At 50.8% G+C, this 21772-nt stretch overlaps 2 protein-coding genes across 4 annotated transcripts; one reads left to right on the top strand and one right to left on the bottom strand.

Moving 5' to 3' along the window:
* Positions 1 to 208: 208 nt before the first annotated feature.
* On the bottom strand, positions 209 to 6605 carry LOC133626651 (dynein axonemal assembly factor 6-like). Its single transcript, XM_062007089.1, has 5 exons — positions 6461 to 6605; positions 5934 to 6004; positions 4282 to 4345; positions 2771 to 2876; positions 209 to 391 (listed from the first exon to the last, which is right to left on the bottom strand). Exons 3-5 carry the CDS (start codon positions 4322 to 4324, stop codon positions 220 to 222), a joined length of 321 nt encoding a protein of 106 aa, XP_061863073.1. The 5' UTR covers positions 4325 to 4345; positions 5934 to 6004; positions 6461 to 6605; the 3' UTR covers positions 209 to 219.
* Positions 6606 to 6882: 277 nt separating this feature from the next.
* On the top strand, positions 6883 to 20502 carry LOC133626646 (nuclear pore glycoprotein p62-like). Of its 3 annotated transcripts, XR_009819703.1 has the most exons (16): positions 6883 to 7187; positions 8287 to 8678; positions 10143 to 10253; positions 10687 to 10815; positions 12138 to 12233; positions 13289 to 13397; positions 13653 to 13797; positions 14191 to 14240; positions 14362 to 14496; positions 15012 to 15123; positions 15994 to 16060; positions 18593 to 18769; positions 18904 to 19059; positions 19197 to 19414; positions 19709 to 19765; positions 20023 to 20502. XR_009819703.1 is itself a non-coding variant. In XM_062007080.1 (12 exons), exons 1-12 carry the CDS (start codon positions 6919 to 6921, stop codon positions 17356 to 17358), a joined length of 1644 nt encoding a protein of 547 aa, XP_061863064.1. In that variant the 5' UTR covers positions 6883 to 6918; the 3' UTR covers positions 17359 to 17373. The 3 variants fall into 3 exon arrangements, 2 of the variants coding, with proteins under 2 accessions (XP_061863064.1, XP_061863063.1); XM_062007080.1 differs by lacking the exons at positions 18593 to 18769; positions 18904 to 19059; positions 19197 to 19414; positions 19709 to 19765; positions 20023 to 20502 and adding an exon at positions 17330 to 17373; XM_062007079.1 differs by lacking the exons at positions 18593 to 18769; positions 18904 to 19059; positions 19197 to 19414; positions 19709 to 19765; positions 20023 to 20502 and adding an exon at positions 16484 to 16631.
* The last annotated feature ends 1270 nt before the right edge of the window (positions 20503 to 21772 follow it).

Here is a 21772-nt window from a genome sequence, read left to right on the forward strand (position 1 = left end):
AACAACTCATCCTGAATGTCACCACTAAACATATGAAGGATCAAATGGTTGCCAGGGGGAGTCAACATCGATCACCAAGGGGAAATCCTGTGTGACCAACCTGATGCCTTCTACCAGGACATAATCGGCTGGTTAGTTTAAGGGGAGCAGCAGATGTCATCTGCCTTGAGTTCAGCAAGGCTCTGGGCATTGTCTCCCACAACACCCTCATCAGAAAGCTCAGGCAGTGTGGGCTGGATGAGTGGAGGTGAGGTGGATGGAGAACTGGCTGAATGACAGAGCCCAGAGGGTGCTGATCAATGGCACAGAGTCAGGTTGGAGGCCTGTGGCCAGTGGAGTTCCACAGGGATGGGTTCTGGGGCCAGTCTGGTTCAACATCTTCATCAAGCACCTGGATGAGGGGACAGAGGGACCCTCAGTGAGTTCCCTGCTGGTACCAAACTGGGAGCACTGGCTGATTCCCCAGAGGCTGAGCTGCCAGGCAGTGAGAGCTGGTCAGGCTGCGAGTTGGGCACAGAGGAACCTGCTGAAGGTCACCAAGGGCAGGGGCAGAGTCCTGCAGCTGGGGAGGAACAACCCCCTGCACCAGGCCAGGCTGGGGATGACCTGCTGGAGAGCAGCTCCAGGAGACAGACCTGGGAGTGCTGGGTGATAAGAAACTGCCCATGAGCAGCAACGTGGCCTCGTGGGCAAGAAGCCAACAGCAGCCTGGGGGCATCCAGCAGAGTGTGGGCAGCAGGGCCAGGGAGCTTCTGCTCCCCCTCTGCTCTGCCACATGTGCTGAGGCCTCAGCTGGAGTCCTGTGCCCAGTTGTGGGCTCCCCAGCTGCAGAGGGACAGGGAACTGCTGCAGAGAGGCCAGTGCAGGGCCACCCAGATGCTCAGGGGACTGGAGCATCTTCCTTGTGAGGAAAGGCTGCGGGCCCTGGGGCTGTTCAGGCTGGAGAAGAGGAGACTGAGGGGGCATCTCATTCATAGCTCCAAATCTCTCACTGGTGGGTGTCAGGAGCTTGGGGCAGCACTTTCTCTCTGTTGTATCCAGTGGCAGGACAAGGGGTGATGGGATGAAGCTGCAACACAAACAGTTCCATTGAAACACAAGGAGAAACTGTTGGAGTGTTTGAGTGAGGGAGCCCTGGCCCAGGCTGCCCAGGGAGGGTGTGGAGGCTCTTGCTCTGAAGGGCTTCAAACCCACCTGGACACGTTCCTGTGTGACCTGATCTAAGTGAACCTGCTTCTGCAGGGGGATTAGGCTGGATGATCTCTAAAGGTCCCTTCCAACCCTTCCCATTCAGTGATTCTATACCTCACAGGTGACAGTTTCAAGCAGAGCCATATGTGAGGCTATAGGTAAATGCCAAATCATTTGCTGAGCTGAGTCTGAATTCAGGTCCCAGTCCCAGGAAATGAAGCACTTCATGGCATGACTTAGATGCAGAGGAAAACGAGGATGCTGGACTACAAACTAATGTACAATGTGCAGCCTCATGGGCTTCAGTCCATCTGCTCCAGCCTGTGGCACTCCAGGATACGGCATCAGGACACAATGATGGTCTGACCCTGAAGGCTTTTTGACCCTTACAAACTACAGATGACATGCCTGGTTGTATCTGTTTCAAGAATGCGTTTGTTGTTGTTTTTCTAGGAGTGAGGGAAGAGTCTCTGGTTTTAGGTTATCCCTTGAGAGACTGAGAATGAATGACAAGATCTGAAAGCTCAGAACTGCCTGCATATAACCTTCCTTCCTGGAGTACTATTTGTCACTTAAAGAACTTAATTCTTTGAAATGCAAATGTTAAGTTGGAGCACTTTATGAATTTATGAGTATGAAAAATGAATGTATCTCAGTTACAGTGGGAAAAGACAGGTATTGCACACAAATGGCAGACTTGAAGGCCTGTAAGTCATTTGGCTGGCCAGCTTCCCCTCCTAATCCCACTTTATACTGACACTACAAGTAATCTTATGATAAGAAAAACCAACTGTATATTATGAGATCAGAGGGCTTGCAAGGGAGACATTAAAACTGCTTCTCACATGTTGCTTTAGATGCAACACTGATATCCTTCCTTTCTCCTTCCATGACACGAGCTTTTCAGATGGCTGCTTCACTCAAATGCAGTAGATGTTTGTCCTGATTTCAGCTGGGACAGAGTTAATTTTCTCCCTAGCAGCTTGCACAGGCTGTGGTTTGGATTTAGTGTGTTGATAACACACTGAGGTTTAGTTGTTGCTAAGTAGCACTTATCCTAAGTCAAGGATTTTGTTTTTTGGCTTCTCATGGCCTGCCATCACGAAGGTTGGAGGAACATGAGAAACTGGGAGGAGATACAGCTAGGACAGCTGACCCAAACTGATCAAAGGAATATTCCATACCATATGAGGTCATGGCCAGTATATAAACTGGAGGGAGTTGGCTGGGAGAGACAGGTCACAGCTCAGGGACTGGCTGAGCATGGGTCAGTGGGCATTGAGCAACTGCATTGGGCGCCACTTGTCTCTCTTGGGCTTTATTTCATGATCCTGTCATCTTCCTTTTCATTATAGTAACAATAACAGATATATTTTATTATTTGTTTCCATTATTAAACTGTTCTTATCCCAACCCATGAGCTTTACTTGCTTTTGGTTCTCCTCACCATCCCATCAGGAGTGAGTGAGCAGCTGTGGGGTAATAGCTGCTGCCTGGGGTTAAACCACAACAATGCTGTTTAACTGCTGTTTCCACTAATGCCCTGTAAAGCCCATACAGGTAGTCTCAGCTCACTTACTCTGGTTGTTCTCTAGGGTCCCAGGAATCCTCAAATTCAGATCCTTCTGGGACTTCCTCTGTATTCCAAATAGTTTTATCATTTCCAGGTTTCACTTGGAAAGTATCTGCAAGTGATGAGAAAAATCATCCTGTCATAGACTGGAATGTCTCTGATCCTTTAGGTTTGCTGAAAACTTCAGCTTTTCCTAGGCTTCAGAAAAAAGCCTTTGTACTAAAAGCATTCTAGTTAATGCCCACAGTCTCCTTCAGCTCAGAATGCAGAAGGAAGACAGAATGTTTTCCTTTCCTTTAAGTCTGCTTTATCCAACCTCCATGTCAAGGAAATCCCCCTTTCAGGCATAAAATATCTAGCACTTCAAAAATGGGTGAAGTGTAGCAGTGTGAAATATTAATCCTCCCCAAGCCCCTCAACATGAGATTTTTATGTGGGCAGAGTCATTTACAAAAGGACCTCCTTTCTCACACAGAAATCCAGCTCTTCCCCTTAATTATTGAGCACAGACCAGATAAGGTACAGAAGACACATGACAGCTCACAGGCAGGATACCCTGGTTTATGCCTGTCCTACATGGAAAGGTAAGCTGGTAAATCTCCAGCTTGAAGGTTTTTATAGTAAGAATCTCTGGCTATTGTTGGAATCCCAAGCAAAACTACTCTATTTGTTATATTTGCAACAGTTCCTTTGCTGCTACAGTCATCCTAGTCCTTGCTGGCCTTTCTTACAGCTCATAACTAAGCTCCAGGAACAACTTTACATTTACTGTGCCAAGGCTAAACTTGTCTTCTTTTCTTTCCTGAGTATGATTCACACCAGTTTAGGAAGCCTGAACATATCTGTTCTCACTGTCTGAGAGTCTGCTTTTCCACATAGTGCCAGAACACCTGTGGCCAGGTAAAGTCTGGAATTGTCCAGTGTTTCCAGGCAAAGAAGTAGGTGCAGGAACTGAAAAATGTCTCTTGGACTGTTGAGGGCAGCACTGAACAAAGCTCTTGTTTCTAGATGTGGTCTAAATAGGGTTGTGACACTTCAGTGAGGGAGCATGGCACAACTGTGCTTCACAACACACTCTCTAGCTTTTCCTCATCATAGGCATAGGCTCAAATCCACACAGTCGACTCCATGAAGACCCCTTCAGGTGAGTACCTAGAAGTCCATCTTCCTTGTTTGCTCTGAGTGAGCACTAACATCTCCATGTGGAGCTTTTGGCTGCTCAGTTATGATTCCCCTCAGCCCATGTCCAGGCTGTGCTCTGTACTCTGTTTCTCATCATCACTGGAGGCTGCTGTGATCTGGAGTTACCTTTTCTGTGTGTTTTTGTGGGGGTTATTTTGCAGCTAAACTTTCAGGACCAGAAGAATTTTACAGTGTAAAATGTAATGCTGTTTCCATCTTGGAGGTCAATGACCTCTCTCTGACTCAAGCAAACCCTATTACTGGTAACTTACTACAGCTGTTACAGTCTGCTACCATGGCACTGAACATTAAACCACACAGACACTCCTCCTTACCAGTGGTCTCTCTCTTTCCTGGTCCAATAGTCCCAGGAGTCATGGCATTAACTGAACAGTGAGGCTGAGGAAAAAAAGGCAAATGCAGCTTCAATTAACTACATAGAGCCCAGCTCAGTAACAATTATGTCAATAAATACCAAATAAGGTCAAACAAATCCCTGCTAGGATCCACTGAACCTTCTTTCCTTGTCACACTCACCCAGCAGAAAGTGACCTTGCCCCAGTGGGTTTGAGCAGTACTCCCCAAAGCCCTGTGTTACAGACAGCTGTGCTTTCTGAGCATTAGCTTCCACAGCACTCTGGCAAAAACTTCCATGCTTTGCCTGCCAGGAAGCTGAGGGTGCTACAGGTTTCCTTTTGACAGTCAAAGTCATATGAGGCAACAACATTTCCCTCTAATTATGAATCAATTTAGTGCTAATAGGCCTATGTGAGGCATTCCTCTATATGTGAAGATCCCTTTGGTTTGATAACAGTGCCTCACATGCACAGAACATTCAATTAAATCAAAATAAAGATTTCCATTTCCCCAGATTGACTCAGACTTAATTGCCATCCCTTGTGGCAGTTTGCCATTGCTGTCTCTGAAGTGTCACTCATTTCATTAATAAGATGTAAACAAATTCTTTCAAAATCAGGATGTTGACTGCAAAGATGTACAGCAATAATGCCACTTTTAAAAGGCAGCCAGCAAGCAGCTAAAGTGTAGCTGGAGTGTGAAGGATCACATCTACCCCCTACTGAAAGGAAACTTCAAGGCATATGAACCCCTTTGATGCCCAACATTTCCATCTTTACCAATACTTGCCCACAGCTGCTGGGGCAGCCAGCTGGCTCTTTGCTGAGTGCATTAGAGGAACACTGAGGAGTTTGCAGTTTTTGTTATCCATGTCATAACATGACTTGTTCAAACTCTTAAGAGACCTGGCAGTCTCTGAGCCTTCACAGAGGCCCTCTACATTGTGTTTGTCAGCACCTCTGGCCCTCCTGGGCTACTCCTCCCATGCAGGCCTTGAGAAAAGCAGCAGCTGCATGGTTTCCAAAAGCTGTGATTTTCACCTAGTCCTGAGGTGAATGGATAGAGAAGGGAAAGATGCTTCTCTCATCAGTGATTCAGACCACTCACCTTCAAATGATTACCCACCCTTTCCTATTCTACAATCACCAACATATCTATTGTACTTCAATGACCAATTATCTCTACAGTCCTTCAACGCCTGGCACACAGAATGAGTTCACTTGGCTGCCTCTGGCTATTTTAGTCTTTACTCAGAAGTTGAGCAGCAACTTTTTTCCCTCCACATGCAGCATTCAGCTGCAATTGCCTTCACCTCCAGCAGACTTCAGGGAGAAGCAGGGGGAAGTGTAAAGTATCTAAAGCTCTTTCAAGTACAAGTTCTCACTTCTTTCAAGCTGAAAAACTAAATCTCCCTCCCATCTTGTGGTCACAATCTCTCCTTGTTTTCCTGGGGCACCTTCCTAGTCTCTCCCTCAAGAGCTTGTGACACTGTGTTTCTGTGTTTCAAGTCAGTCCAAGACCTTCAAAGTTCCTGTTCACATACTCTGGGAAAGAGAGCTTCACTTCTCCTCAGTTAATAAGGTCATGGTACAACATGTAAAAGAAGCAGTACTTCTGATGAAAGACTCACCACATGTTCATCATCATCATCATCTTCTTGAGTATCATGAAGCAGCTTGGCAAGCAACTGCAGAGAAGGGCCTGAGGAAAGACTGTCCATATCAATACCTGCCACTCACCTATGCACCAAAAAACAAGTGACATGTGAAGAAGGAACAAAATGTGTCCTGTACAACTTGGAAAGCACAATTTTCCTACTGGGTGTTCTACAAAGGATAAAGTTCAGCCAAACTTTTACATGCATGATGTTAAAACATATATAACAGAACATACTCCACCTTTCCTAGAATCACAGAGTGGTCTCAGCTGGAAGGGATCTTTCAGCCCATGGGGTGCAGCCTCTGTCCCAGCCCCATCACCCACCAGCCCATTGCCCTCAGTGCAACAGCCACCCAGCTCTGAAACCCCTCCAGGGACGGTGACTCCAGCAGCTCCCTGGGCAGCCCCTTCCAATGCCTCAGCTTATAGACTCTTTAGCACTTATTGCAATCGCAGCCCAAGCCTCACAGCGGCCACCGAGCTAACAGCAGGCCCCACCTCCACACGCATCTGTAGCCACCGCAGCCACAGCGAGGGCAGCGGGTCGCCTCGGCCCAGCGCTGCCCCCGAGGGCCCGGGCAGGCGTTCGCGCACGGGTTGTGTGCCCAGCCGCGGGGGGACGGACACGCCGCGGCTCTCGACCCCGCGCCCCGCTCCGCGCCGCTCCAGCCGCCGCCAGGCCCCGGCCCAGCCGCCGCCGCGTCCGCGTCGCCACGGCAACGGGGAACCGCCGCCCCTCGCGCCTCGCCTCGACGTCACCAGCCAATCCGACCGGGCTTACCGGGAGTGGCGGCTGGAGCGGCCAATGACTGCTGAGGGCGGGGAAAACGCGGCCGGTGGTTGGCCGGCGACGGAGGGGGCGGTGCTTTGCTGGGCCGCGCGCGGGGCGGTTGGGTTTCCGCTTCCGGCCGGGACTGGGCCTGGCTCCGGGGCTGGGGCTCCGTCCCGCAGCAGCCATGAGCTTCGGCTTCGGGTCGGGCGCGGCGGGCAGCGGCTTCGGTTTGGGCACACCGAAGACGACCGGCACCACGGCCACGACGGGCTTTTCGTTCTCCACGCCCGCCGCTTCGGGGGGCTTCAGCTTCGGCAGCACGGCCCAGACGCCGGCCAGCAGCCAGCCCTTCTCCTTCAGCAAGCCGGCCGCCGCCACGCAGCCCCCCAGCTTCAGCTTCGGGACGCCGACCACGGCGACTGCGGCTCCCACAACCACCGTGTTCCCTCTGGGGTGAGGGGCGCGGGGCCGACGGGCCCCGGGGAGCGGGTGCTGGGCGGCCCTGGGCGCTGGGGAGCACTGGCAGGGGCTGCCCAGATGGGCTGTGGAGGCTCCTTCTCTGGAGACATTCCAACCCAGCTGGAGGAGTTCCTGTGTGCCCTGCTCTAGGTGGTGCTGCCCTGGCAGGGGGGTTGCACTGGCTGAGCTCTGCAGGGGCTGCCCAGATGGGCTGTGGAGGCTCCTTCTCTGGAGACATCCCAACCCAGCTGGTTCCTGTGTGCCCTGCTCTAGGTGGTGCTGCCCTGGCAGGGGGGTTGCACTGGCTGAGCTTTCCAGGCCCCTCCCAGCCCTTGAGACTCTGTGTTTCTGTGGGCGATGCCCCTGGGAAGTGCAAGTAATTACTGCAAGTAATTCTCAGGCAGCAAACCCCTTACTCTTGTGCCCCAATTGACTGGAGCACTCTGGGAAGCATCTTTAGTGCAATGTGTTTGTGTCAGTGCTGCCTTTTTTCAGATGGGCATTGAGAATGAGCTGTTTCACATTTTGGTCTGTAATTGGGGTATGGATGCTTGCATGAAGAAATGATACAGCTTTGTGTCTCAGCATGAAACATCTTGTCCTTTCTGATCCAAATGTGGAGCACTCAGAATGTTTCTTCAGCCAAGTAGGACCATTTTGTCCTTGGGAGGGGCTGTAAGCTTGGAAGTGATTCTTCCAACCTGCTGTTGTTGAAGCTTGCCAGATGGGAGCATTGGGAAGGGAGCTGCAATGGGGACTGGCACTAAGAGTTAGTTGAAAAATATAGTCTTATATAGAAGAAGTGCAAAAGGAGGTGTGAGAGCTGAGAGAGTAAGCAACTTCACTTACACTGCTATAAATGTCTTCTGGTGCCTGGCTGGGTGAAGGTAATTTAAGAGGGAGTTAGTATAAAGAGACTGAAGAGGACTTCAGATGACAAGGGTTGTGGTGTAGACATTGCCAAACTTGCAACACACCCCTGACTGAGTGCATGGCCTTTGGAAGGGTGATTTCTGCTGGCAGCAAACTGTTAGAAAGCCTTGAAATTGAGTAGATATTCATCTCCAACAGATTGGCTTCTTTTCTTCTCTAGGATGAATGCACCAAAGTTAAGCTTTGGAGGCAGTGCTGCAACACAAGCTACTGGAATCGCAGGGGGCTTTGCATTTGGTAGGTCTGCACCAACCAGCGTGGCCTCGAGTCAAGCAGCAGCCCCTACTGGCTTTGTGTTTGGATCTGCTGGCACCACCACCAGCAGCAGCAGCAGCACCACCACAGCTCAGTCTGGGACAATTGGAGGATTTACTTTTTCCAGTGGTAGCACAACTCAGGCTGGCACAAGCACCTTCAACATCGGCACCGCAGCTCCCCAAGCACCATCCACCGGGCTGACCTTTGGGACAGCAACTGCTGCCACCACTGCTGCCACCTTGGGAACTGCAACCCAGTCAGCAGCCCCCTTCAGCCTTGGGGGACAGACCACAGGTGAGTGCCAGGGCTTCAGATGGCTGCTGTAGTCAGGAAGCCTGTCAGCACAGAGGATAGCTGGGGATGGTGTGGAGATCCACAGAGTCTCAAGGGCTGGAAGGGGCCTGGAGAGCTCATCCAGTGCAACTCCCCTGCCAGGGCAGCACCACCTAGAGTAAGGCACACTTGAACTCATCCAGCTGGGTTGGGATGTCTCCAGAGAAGGAGCCTCCACAGCCCATCTGGGCAGCCCCTGCCAGTGCTCCCTCACCTCAACAGGGAACAACTTTGTCCTTGTGTCTCTTTGGAACCTCAGTTTGTTGCCCCTTGTCCTGCCACTGGCCATCCCTGAGCACAGCCTGGCTCCAGCCTCCTCACACCCACCCTTGATGCATTTGTAACCATGAATTAGATTCTTCAACCTCCAGCTGCTGCTGGTGACAAATGAAGCTGCAATTGATGGGTTTTCTGAGATGCTTGCCTGGGGTCACCTGTGATGAATGACAACTGCTGGTGAGCCTTTGGGTTTAGGGAGTGAGGCTGAAATAGTTCTGCCAATGTGTGTAGAAAGTGCTTGTTGCATTTGAAGCCCTTCTAAAGTGTTTTGAATGGGTTTGCTGGTGCAGAGGGAAGGGGCTGGCAGTGATGGGGAGGAGGTGCTGCAGGATGAGCCTGGCCCACAATGCCAAAGGTAACCTCCCTGATGGCAGGAACCTGCCTCCTCCTGCAGAGCTTTTGGTCTACTTGTTGGTGACAGTGCCTGCCTTGGAGGGAAGGTCAGCAGCTCTGGGGCAGGGTGATGCTTGTCTGTGTCAGCATTATTCTTGGAAATCTTTTTTACACAATGCCTGTGTTAGCTCCAGTTCATTTCTGGGACAGTACAAGAGTACTTACCACACCAGCTCCAGAGGGAACTGCTGCAGAGAGGCCAGTGCAGGGCCACCCAGATGCTCAGGGGACTGGAGCATCTTCCTTGTGAGGAAAGGCTGCGGGCCCTGGGGCTGTTCAGGCTGGAGAAGAGGAGACTGAGGGGGCAGCTCATTCATAGCTCCAAATCTCTCACTGGTGGGTGTCAGGAGCTTGGGGCAGCACTTTCTCTCTGTTGTATCCAGTGCCAGGACAAGGGGTGATGGGATGAAGCTGCAACACAGACAGTTCCATTGAAACATAAGGAGAAAGTGTTTCAGTGCTGAGGTGAGGGAGCCCTGGCCCAGGCTGCCCAGGGAGGGTGTGGAGGCTCCTGCTCTGGAGCTCTTCAAGACCCTCCTGGCCATGTTCCTGTGGGAGCTGCTTTGGCAGGGGCTTGGGCTGGATGAGCTCTAAAGGTCCCTTCCAACCCCCACCATGCTGTGAGTCTATGACTGAATAACATTGTTTTTCTTATACTCCTACCCCTTCTACCTTGACTGTTGTGATCAGCAGAACCCACAGTGTCTCTGTAGTAAAACAACTGTAATTTCCATTTCCTTCTGCTTGTTGCAGGTCTAAGCTTTGGATCATTGACTTCAACAGCAGCCACTAGTGCACCCACAGCAACGCTGACTGCCAGTAGCAGCCAGGGACCTACTCTGGCCTTTGGAAGCAAACCTGGAGGTAGGAAATTGTTTCAGGAAATAATTACTTGAGACTTGGTGAATCTGCTGTCCTTCTGGGAATAGTTTTCTAAGCTGGAGTCTGGTAATGAGCTAGAAGTGCTTGTGAATTTGCAAGAGCATCAGTGATCTGTGGCAGTTCATACAGCCATTCACCTGAGCATCCCATGCTTTTGATTGTGTTCCCTGTGCCTTGTTCTCTTCTGTAATTCTTGCTTGAGTGCAGTGGGAAGGAGCCAGGGGTTTCAGGGGTACACTGTAATAAAGATAAGCCTGAAGTAGAAAACGAGGAGGAGTAGTTTGAAGCCCTTCCATCCTCAAAAGCCTGGTGGAAATGGGCAGATGTGTGTCCCCTCCTCAGCACGCCTCTTCTGAAATGGGTGAGAGCTTGCTGTGGTCTGGTTGTACAAGGTAGATGCTTTTTCTTTTTGCAGTAACATCCACAGCTGCCACAACTGCAGCCACCACCACAACCTCCATTCTTGGCACAACAGGGCCTACCCTGTTTTCATCTATAGTGAGTTCTTCAGCACCGACGTCGTCTACCGCCACAGGCCTCTCACGTAAGTCACAACATGCAGGTTTCATCTGTTAGGGGAATAAATGAGCAGCATGGTTGGTGGCAGCTGGTAGTGGTGGAGCTGTAGATGCTGGGGTAATAGAGAATTCAGAAGACCAGCTCTTCTCACTGTTTGCCACCTCCCCTCTTTGCAAACTGTCTTCAAAGGTGAGGCGTGAGAGTTTTGTTTAAGCTCAAGCACACTTTAGATTCAGAGTGGGCAAGCAACACAGGGCACTTTTAGCTGTTTTGGTGTTTCTCTGGGTAGTACCACCACAAATTAGCTTTCTAGTGGTGTTTTAGCTACTGTCTTGTTTTAGCTACTTGTCCTTGAGTCTGGTTATGTCAGTCCTTGACTCTTGCATTAAGTGTTTGCACGTCTTTACAGTGGCCTGGGATGGTAGAGATGCAGGGTGCCAAAAACAAATATTCCCACTACTATGTGCTTGCAAGTTTCCCTGCTAATAACTGGCAAGTTTCCTCTTGCAAAATGAGTTTCATGGCAGCAAGTAGTGTCAGTTTTCTGATAGCTTTAAAGGCAGTAGCCCAGGTTTGAAGACAGTCCTAACAGCTCCCTTTCTGAGTCTTCAGTGAGGCATTAACACTTCAGTTTCTTTTGATTATGGAAACTAGCTACAGCCAGTGTTGCTCTTTACCAGGGTTAATGCTACTGTTCCATACACCATGCTGTCCTACCCCTACCTCTAAGAATTTAGGCAGCTGCTCCCAAGGCCCTTCACAAGTTTTATGTTAAAGCCATGCTAATTATGTTTAGCTGATGAGCTGCTGCAGTTTGTAGATGCCACGTGCAGCAGTTTAATAACTTCTGTTTTGCCTAGCACTGCAGCACTTGCATTGCTACTCTAATTCCAAAACTGACCTTAATCTTAGTGTTTAAGAATGCTTTTAAGCAAGTGGGTGTTCTCTGTTTATCAGGGTATCTGAAATTTGTTGTTAGATGCTAATAGGGGGGTTGTTCCCAGGCAGCTGAGATGTGACCAGGGTGTTTCCTGTAGTATGTGCAATGGTATTGCTTTAGCTGTAGGCTTGTGCAGAGATTGCCTTTGCTGCCTGACAGTGTCCAGAAACCTTGGCTTCTCTTAGCATTTGATAGCAGTTAAATGTTAGATAATTCCAAACAGGTAAAGAGAAGCAATGGTAGCTTGGCACCAGGGTTGATAAAGTTGCCTGGAAGAATAACAATGATCCTCCTTAACACAAATACAGAGCAGACAGAGATGGGTGAGCAGGCAAGGGTAGAGCTTTTCAATGGGATGCTGTGTTTAATGGGTTATGCAAACTCTTAATATTGTCTTCTGTTTCCAGTTACTGCCCCTTCCACTGGGACAGCCAGTCTTGGATCACTTGGCTTTGGACTGAAGGTTCCTGGAACAACAGCTGGTACAACAAGCACTGCCACTAGTAAGAACTAGATGCTGCAAGTAGCTGAAGAGAAGGGAGCTCCACTAATGGGGCCACACTAATGTAGCAGTGCAGCAGTTCTAATTTCCAATGCTCTCCACATCTTTCCCTGATCCTCTTTTCCCATCTCCCCAAAGGCACAGTTACCTATGACTTCTGAGAGCCTGGCCACACACAGCAAAGGGACTGGGTTGAAGGAAGGCCCCTGGGCTTTGATGTTTAATCTGGATCAAGTCAACTAAATAGATTGACTGCCCCTGTTCTGGCCTGCCTGTGTAGTACAGAATTGCCCTGATGGATGAGGGAGAGGTGTCCAGATGGGGGAAGGGAGAAGGACTTTTAGGGAGAGAGGTTTTATGATTCAGTTACACCCCATTCATCTGTTTCTTCCATATGATGAGTTCTGAAGTGTTGGGTTTTATTAACTCTCCTTCAAAAGCAAACAAAGCAGAGATGAGTGCTGTTTGTGTCAGCCCTCGTGTGAAAACCTGCAGTGGAATCTGCTGCTGCACAGTGGTTGGGTTTGGGACTGCACATCCTTTCCTGCATGGGGTTACCAGTCAGTTTTCAGCATGATGACATGGCTGCTCAGCTCTCAAGGTCTCTCTCAAGCTTGTTTCTGATGTGACTGTGAAGAGTTTGAGCTTGGTGCCTAAAAGTGCTGTGTGAGGGGCTGACAGTAGCATCTGATAGCTGCTCTTAGTTTTGTGAAAACCTGGAGATCCCACCTCTTGCCAAGATGCAGGAGAGGAACTGGGTTTGCTGATAGTTGTTAGGTCTAATAGTAAAACATGAGACTGAGAGGGATGTGTGGGCAAATGTCCAGGGCTGCCAGTTCCTCACTTTACTGGACCTACTAGCTGGGTATGTACAGTGCACTGCCTTTGTGTCAAGGTGCCCTTCATTCCCTTCCTGGCAGACATAGGATTTGCTTTCTGTGTAAGGGACCTATTTGAGTTCATATTGCCCAGTGTTTGGAAGTGTGTGCTGGGCCTGTTCTCCATGTGTTAGATAGCAGATGTGTCCTGTTGCTTGACTTGCATCTCTTCTTTCAGGCACTACTACTGCTTCTGGCTTTGCTTTGAATCTTAAGCCATTAACTACAACTGGTGCCATTGGAGCTGTGACTTCTGCAGCTGCCATCACCACCACCACAGCCAGCAGGTGAGTGTGTTCCAGCCAGCCCCTGCCTCTTTGGAGGAGAAGCTGTTATTAGTGATGGGATCCTGGGGGGGAAGCAGGGATCTTGTCACCTTTATAGTTTGGAGTTTGATGTTGTGGTTTGGACTTTGTGGCACTTCCTCCCAGTGTCCAAAGAGAAGCTGTTATTAGTGATGGGATCCTGGGGGAGAAGCAGGGATCTTGTCACCTTTATAGTTTGGTGTTTGATCTTTTTGCCTTTGTGGCACTTCCTCCCAGTGCCCCTCCAGTGATGACTTATGCCCAGCTGGAGAGTTTGATAAACAAGTGGAGCCTGGAACTGGAAGACCAAGAGAAACACTTCCTTCACCAAGCCACACAAGTGAACGCCTGGGATCGGACGCTGATAGAGAATGGAGAGAAGGTCAGGCAATGTCCAGAGGAACCTGATTTTGCTTGCTTACATCCTTAAAGGCCATCAGGGTTAGAGATGCAACATCTAGTGGGACTTTCCCATCTGTATTTTACAAGCAGAATTGGATCTGTGTGCTTTTAAAAGACTCGCTTGTGTGTCTGTACTGGGCTACAGGCACTGAAACTTGGAAGTCTGTTCTGTGAGCTTACACCATGCTAACAACTTCCCTTAGGGTGGAGCTTTCAAAGCCAAACTTCCACTGTTCCATTTCTGGTCTGGAAGTCTTTATGGAACCATTTCTTGTGTCTGGTAGACGTTGGTATGGTGCTGGCTTCCTGTTCCACCACTCTCACGAGTTCACTTTGGAGTTTCACAATGTAATTAAGTGTCTTGTGTTTCCAGATTACTTCATTACACAGAGAAGTAGAGAAAGTGAAACTTGATCAGAAGAGGTATGAAACTATGAACACTTGATGGCATTGTTTGCTTTTTGCATGCTCCTGTGTTTGTGGTGTGGCAGATGTAGAGCTCACAGAACTTTTGAGTTGATTAGTTAATGTTTTTCCTTTTCAGACTGGATCAGGAGCTAGACTTCATTCTATCACAGCAGAAAGAGCTTGAAGACTTGTTGACCCCTCTGGAGGAGTCTGTGAAGGAACAGAGTGGGACCATCTACTTGCAGCATGCGGATGAAGAACGGGAGAGGACGTAAGGCAGGAAGCTCCTTGGAGCGTGTGATGAGCAGGCTGATGTGGTGGGGATCAATCAGCAAGAAGCAGTGTTGGGATACATAGAATCATAGAATGGTAGGGGTTGGAAGGGACCTTTAGAGATCATCTAGTCCAACCCCCCTGCAGAAGCAGGTCAACCTAGATCAGGTCACACAGGAACATGTCCAGGCGGGTCTTGAAGACCTCCAAGGAAGGAGCCTGCACAACCCCTCTGGGCAGCCTGTTCCACTGCTCTGTGCAGTATTGATCCATCAATGGCCTTTGTCAAATATGTAATCCTGTTTTATGCATGGCAACTTAGATTTTATGCATTAGAAACAGGGGAGTGGTGACTGGAAACCCTCGAGTGGGCATGAAGAGCTCTTTAGCTGTTGGGTCGAACTGGCTGTCTGGGAAACGGTCTCAGAAAACTGGTGATTATTTAGCTGGTGTGACTGGGAGTGGGTTTGCTGAAGTACAATATTCTGCCCTTTGTTCCCACATGTTGTGCAGCTTTAAACTGGCTGAAAATATCGATGCTCAGTTGAAGCGGATGGCACAAGACCTGAAGGACATCACTGAGCACCTGAACACATCCCGAGGCCCAGCAGACACCAGCGACCCGGTAAACACAACCTTTCCTTGTTTGTTGGTAGGAGACAGAGGATATTGAAACAGTTCTAACTCTTCCATTTGTCTGAATGGAATGCATGGTGAATGCTGCTTGTAGCTTTAACCTTGGAGGAGTAGTTTGTCCCTGAGTTGGATCTCTTCTGGGTAAAACTACTCTGACACAATCCAGGCTGACTCACCTACGTGCTCTGCACTCCTCTTAAGAGTTTTCAAGGTCTTTCGTTCTGGTGTGAACTCTGGTTATTTGCTTGTCTAATTTTACCCTGGATTACAACTTGTTTTAGAGGCCTGTCTCAATGTTGATGTGGTTACCTCCTCCACTGCCTGCATCTTTCTGGGGCAAACCTAAATCTTGTTCAGGGTGCCATCTGTAGCAGCTGATCCTTTTTCCTCACACTGCTTTTGTACCCTCATGAAAACAAGATCTGAATTACCAGCTCTTTCTGATATGTATTAAATGGATCTCAATATTCCTTGAGGGTTTACTGAGAAGCTCTTTTTCAGACACAATTTCCCTTCAGTGTTGCAGACTTGATTCTGGTTTTTTCCCCATTCCTTTTTGCTTTTGCCACCTCAAGCCCAAGATGATTAATGTGGTGATGTTTCCTATGTCTGAATTGGAATTAGCCTAAAGCCACAGGTGTGTGCTCTAAGCCAGTCTGTTTTCTTGATGGTAAAGAGAAGCAAAGCAACACAGTTGCTGCACACTTCCCTGGGAAGGTGGCTGCTCAGTGAGTGGAGCTGTACATATGAGAGATCTGATTGCATCACATTCCAAAGGCAGGGACAGGCAGGCTGGCTTTTACTGCTTTTAGATTTTATGTAGTGTAACAAAGGACTTGTACCTTCTCTTTCTCTTCAGCTTCAGCAGATCTGTAAAATCTTGAATGCTCACATGGATTCACTGCAGTGGATTGACCAGAACTCAGGTGAGTGTCATCTTGCAGCTTTTGGGGAATGTAAATAGAAGGTAGCATGTGTTTGAAGTGGGTTTGGAATGTGAAGGAGTTTCTGAAGATCCCTGAGGAGTCTTCTCCTCACCTCCAATGACACTGTCCTTTCTGTGCTCAAAATCTCTTGATGTGCATTAAAGGCCTCTGCTGAGAAGTAATTCCTGGCAACTGCTACTGTTTCACAAAAAGCACTGCTTGCAGTGCCTCAGTGCAGAGCAGAGGACTGAAAAGCCCTGTGCTGTGTTTTCTCAAGCTAAGGGTGAATATTTCAGCTTCTAAAATGTTTGTGAGTAGGAAAATTGGTGAGGGATGTGTGTGTGTGTGGTGAGTGTTCTCTGCTTCCCCCTCCTTCAGCAAGCCCCCTCCAGGCCAGCCTGAGCAGCAGGCATTTATCTGCAGGTGTGGAAATGGCACAGAAGTCGTGGGAGATGAAATGCAAAGCAGGAGATGCACTCGACAGTGAAAACTCGATGGTGTAGTTACTGTTGTTTCTTGTCCTGGATTCACCCTTTACTAGTATACCCCGGTGCCATACCCAATCAAGAAAGGAAGTTTTCGGAAGGGAGCGCCTCCTTGTGAGGGATTCGGGAATTGTGCACGGGTTTGGTGTGATGTTTGCAGCCACAGGGGGGCGTGGCAGAACAAAGCAGGACAAAGCAGGGCTCGTCTCACCAGCACGGCATCCCTCTGCCTGCCTGCAGTGCTGTGAAAGTGCCCGCTCCCAGTACACTTCTAGAGCGAAAGCGGGCATCCTGCTGTGTTCAAATAGGAGTGTTGGCTTAGGGCAGGGACTGAAACATATGTGTGAACTTTCCCACATTCCAAACCTGCCTTCACCGGGAAATCTGCTGCAGCTCCTGTGGCAGCAGAATTCTGACTTTACAGAACTTGTGTGCAAATAGCAACCTGCTTCCTTTAGATTTCCCTAGAAGGGAGACCCATTTTTTCCTGCCATTCAGTACCAAAGAAGCTGCCTTATCAGTTAACAGTGATTCATTGTGTTTGCTGGGAAATGTACAACTAAAGGAAGAGTTGAGCTGTGGTTCACCTTCAAACAAGAAGGAAGCAATATGGCTAAGAAATTGCAAGGTTTTAAAAGAGGTTAATGCATCTCCCTGCTTCTGTGGGGTTCTTGGAGAGGAGCTTCTGTTGCTGTGTGCACTTAGTGGAAAAATGATACCATGTTGGGGTAAGCCTTCACACAGCCTGGGAAGGAAACATTCCTTAACTTGCTTTTTGTCTTAGGAAACCAAATCAAAACCCCACAAAACTAGAACTAGGACATCTGTGCTGTAGGTGATATTACCAGGTTTGTCTCCTGTGGAACACCTGCAGGACTGTTTCCCAACAGCCAGTTTCTGGGCACACTCATATTCACAGAGTCTCAAGGGCTGGAGGGGGGCTGCAGAGCTCATCCAGTGCAACCCCCCCAGCCAGAGCAGCAGCACCTAGAGCAGGGCACACAGGAACCAGCTGGGTTGGAATGTCTCCAGAGAAAGAGCTTCCACAGCCCATCTGGGCAGCCCCTGCCAGTGCTGTCTCACCTCAACAGGGAACAACTTTGTCCTTGAAAAGTGACAAACTGAAATGTGTTGCTTCATCTCTTACTGCCATATTCTGGGTTTGGCATGCTGCACAACATAAACCCCAGCCTGGACTGGCTGTCTCCAAGCCCCAGGCTGTAACATCATGCTGTGGCCCTGTTGGAGAGCCTCTGATAAGCTTTCACAGAATGAAATTAGAAATTGCCTTAGCTTGTGCCCGGGATGTTTTGTACCTTGCCATGACTGGTGCATTTAAACTTGCTGATCAGTCAGTGTCTTCTGTGTATCCAAAGCAGAGATGTGCAAATAACAGCTGATCTGTGTTGTGACTGCTAGTGCTCTGCAGCCTTTCTGTGCACTCACACCATCCTCCTTTTTGCTGGATATAGTGTACAGCTTGTTATGGCTGTGTGACACCCTGCCAGAAAATGTCTGTATACTTCTCACTGCCAGTCAGTGGGGTCTCAACCAGCTTCAGAATTGGGCACAGAGGAACCTGCTGAGGTTCACCAAGAGCAAGGGCAGAGTCCTGCAGCTGGGGAGGAACAACCCCCTGCACCAGGCCAGGCTGGGGATGACCTGCTGGAGAGCAGCTCCAGGAGACAGACCTGGGAGTGCTGGGTGATAAGAAACTGCCCATGAGCAGCAACGTGGCCTCGTGGGCAAGAAGCCAATGGCAGCCTGGGGGCATCCAGCAGAGTGTGGGCAGCAGGGCCAGGGACATGCAGCTGGGACATGGGGCTGGGTGAGGGGAGCTGGGGGACATGCAGCTGGGGCTTGGCTGTGCTTTGGGAGCTCTGGCAGCTCCTGCCAGCCCTCCTGCCTCCCTGCTGGCCTCCCCAAGTCCCTTGAGGCAGGCCTTTGGCTTCTGGCTCCCGAGGCAGCAGCATGGGGTTGAAGCACTGGAGTGATTTTGGCAGTGCAGCTTTTCACGGCTTCACCACAAGCATCGTGTTGCACACAGGCCAAAAGCATGTGGATCCTGCAGGAAAGCCTCCTGGAGCTACTGCAGGACCTAGATGACGAGGTGGTTGAAACGACCCTCTCCTTGCTCAAAATGATGCTCCAGGCTGCCAACAGCCCAGTTTGCAGCACCCTCGTTCTGGAGCTGACTGGGAGGCTCCAGCCACTCTTTCACCACGTAAGGCTTTGTGTCCCCCACCACAGGCACTGGCTGCTGCCAGGAACCTTTGTGCTCTGTGCATTTTCAGAGCCATGCCCAGGTGGGCCTGCAGCAGCTGGTGCTGAGCTCTTGTCCTCTTTCTTTTCCACCAGACCACCAGCAGTGTGCAGCTGCTCTCCCTTGAGCTCTTCCAACGTCTGATGCAGTCTGTCAACAAAAAGGAAAGACAGCCGATGAAGACACGGGTGTATGAGAACGTGATCGAACTGCTCTGCCTCCTGCATGCCGAGAGCCCGGAGGTGGCAGAGGTGAGGATCTCTGACCTGCCCATGTCCCCGCGGGAGGTCCCCAGGGCCAGGAAGGGCCATGAGCTTTGCCCGGGTGAGAGGACGCCCGTCCTGTGCCCTGGGCAGCGGTAGCATCTCCCTGCTCTGTGTGTCTGCAGGCCTCTCGGGTAACCCTGCTTGGAGCTGCCGCCTTCCTGAAGAAGAGGAGGCTCAGAAAGCTCCCGGAGAAGAGGAAGACATTGGAAGTGGGCAATGTCCCCTGTCCGTCTGCAGCTGTCAGGGTGCGGCAGCAGAGCCGCGCACTATGTGCAGCAGGCAGCGCGGTGCCTTTGGAGCCATCAGCAGCCCATACGAGAGGCGGCCGTCAGGTTCCTGGGTGAGACACAGCCCCTGTCCCTCCCTGCCCCGCTGCAGCTCGGCCCCAGCCCCGGCTGTGGCGCGGCCGCAGGAATCAGCCGCGTGGCTGTGGAGCCGCGAGTGCCCGGTGCAGGGCCCTGGCGCCCGCGGGGCTCCCTGCGCCCTGTGCCAGCCCTGCCCTGCGCCTGGCGCTCGCTCGCCCGGGGAAGAGCCTGGGCTCAGCCCTGCCAAGGGGAGGGGGGCGTGTGGCCGGGCTGCAGGGACCTGTGAGGCAACTGTGCCGCTGGGGCACTGACCGACTGTGCGTTCGCAGGGCTCGCCGGGCAGCACCTGAGGGGGCATCAGGAATTGCTGCAGCCCATCCATGAGGGTGAGTGAGGGCAGCGGGGCGGCAGCGGGGACTGGCAGGGAGGAGGAGAGGCCCTGGGAAGGGAGCTGCGGCCCCTGCCCCGGCCAGGGAGAGCAGAGAGAGATGTCAGGAGCCCGGGGGGTATTCAGCACCTTCCGGCTGATGCCGTTGGGCCCGGCTCCCTCTGGGCTGTGGGAACAGCTGGGGGTTGCCCTGGCAGGAGGGGTTCCTGGGGTGAACACAGGCTCTGATCTCAGCTCTGTTCCTCTCTGTTGCAGCCCTTGAAAACCTGCCAGAAGACACCGTCTCGTCAGTAGCAAACCTGGCAGCTCAAACGCAGTGCACCCTGAGAGATGCAGAGAGAGCAGCTCCCTCCAGACTCAGCCTGCGAGAGTGGCTCCGCAGGGCCTGGAGCAGACGGCCTTCTCTCTGGGCCCGTCGCTGACCGGGCAGCTGCAGCTCTGAGCGGGGCCCATGCCAGGGGCTATTCCATGAGCTCCTCCCTGTGCTCCATGGCAAACCTTGGACCTACCAGCAGTTTTCTTTTGCATCGTTGCTCAGTAGTTTAGACACCGAGTTTAGCACTTGGGTTTCTTCCAGTTTGTGTACGTTTGATTTTCTGGCTTTCTTCACCCTGTGAGAACCATTTTCTACAGCTGGAAACTCTTTGTTACCCTTCGTGTCAACAAAACTGGATTTGTTCCGTGTTGTTTGAGGGACGCAAAGTGCTTTGGTAAAAACAATAAAGCTCCGTCATCAAACCTTAACCAGTGCTCCCCATGTCTGGCCTGTCACGTTTCAAGCAGTAGCTCAAGAAGTCCCAGGGACGGACAGAGTTCTTCAAACAGCATGACAGAACCAAATATTTGTAGGTACAAATATGACTTGGACCAGCCAGCTTGAATAAAGATGGTGGGGACAAGTTAATGCAGCTGGCAAGCTACTTCCAACTATCAGAAACAGGTGCTGCAAGTTAATCAGTTGGGCCCTGGGTGATCACATGGGCAGAAGCAGCATATAAGGAAGTAGCCAGCAAAGGAAGGGTGGCTTTGAGTCCCTCTGTTGGTTGCACTGTGTTGGCTGTGTATGTCTCTGCAGGTGCATTACCCAGCCTCTCTACATCTTTGAATGAATATTGCTTGCACCGTTACAACAGGAAGGTGTCCAAGTGGGTTTGGAAACCTCCCAAGAAGGAGCCTCCACACCCTCCCTGGGCAGCCTGGGCCAGGGCTCCCTCACCTCAACAGGAAAGAAGCTTTTCCTTAAGGGGAATTGTTTGTGTTACAGCTTTTGTTCAATACCCCCTGTCCTGTCACTGGACACTACAGGAAAAACCCTCCCTGCTGCCTCATCTCCTTGGCATGCAGCTTTCAGCACTTGTAAGTATTAACGAGGTCCCCCCTCAGTCTCCTCCAAGCTGAACTGTCCAAAGTCCAGCAGCCTTTCCTCAGAAGGAAGATGCTCCAGTCCCCTGAGCATCTGGGTGTCCCTGCACTGGCCTCTCTGCAGCAGTTCCCTGTCCCTCTGCAGCTGGGGAGCCCACAACTGGGCACAGGACTCCAGCTGAGGCCTCAGCAGATGTGGCAGAGCAGAGGGGGAGCAGAAGCTCCCTGGCCCTGCTGCCCACACTCTGCTGGATGCCCCCAGGCTGCCATTGGCTTCTTGCCCACGAGGCCACGTTGCTGCTCATGGTCTGTTATCACCCAGCACTGCCAGGACGTGCAGCTGACCTGGGGCCTGTGCTGGAGGATGGCTTCAAGCCCAGTCAAAACAGCTTTATGAAGGGCAGGTCCTGCTGGACCAATCTGATCTCCTTCTATGACAAGGTGACCTGCTTAGTGGGTGAGGGAAAGGCACACAGGAACTTGTCCAGCTGGATTGGAATGTCTCCAGGGAATGAGCCTCCACAGCCCATCTGGGCAACCCCTGCCAGTGCTCCCTCACCTCAACAGGGAACAAGTTTGTCCTTGTGTCTCTTTGGCACCTCTTCAGTTACAGCTTGTGCCTGTTGCCTGTTTAGTGGTGACA

This window comes from Colius striatus, chromosome 13 (assembly GCF_028858725.1).
Source record: "Colius striatus isolate bColStr4 chromosome 13, bColStr4.1.hap1, whole genome shotgun sequence".
Lineage (NCBI taxonomy): Eukaryota > Metazoa > Chordata > Aves > Coliiformes > Coliidae > Colius > Colius striatus.

Excerpts from the sequence above, each read along its gene's own strand:
- LOC133626646 (XM_062007079.1), top strand. The coding sequence starts at position 6,919 with ATGAGCTTCGGCTTCGGGTCGGGCGCGGCGGGCAGCGGCTTCGGTTTG. Across the intron at positions 7,188-8,286 it reads ACCACCGTGTTCCCTCTGGG|GATGAATGCACCAAAGTTAA; the intron begins GTGAGGGGCGCG and ends TTTCTTCTCTAG. Across the intron at positions 10,254-10,686 it reads CTTTGGAAGCAAACCTGGAG|TAACATCCACAGCTGCCACA; the intron begins GTAGGAAATTGT and ends TTCTTTTTGCAG.
- LOC133626651 (XM_062007089.1), bottom strand. The coding sequence starts at position 4,324 with ATGACTCCTGGGACTATTGGACCAGGAAAGAGAGAGACCACTG. Across the intron at positions 2,877-4,281 it reads AGGAAAGAGAGAGACCACTG|ATACTTTCCAAGTGAAACCT; the intron begins GTAAGGAGGAGT and ends CATCACTTGCAG. Across the intron at positions 392-2,770 it reads GACCCTAGAGAACAACCAGA|GTGCTTGATGAAGATGTTGA; the intron begins GTAAGTGAGCTG and ends CCCCTCATCCAG.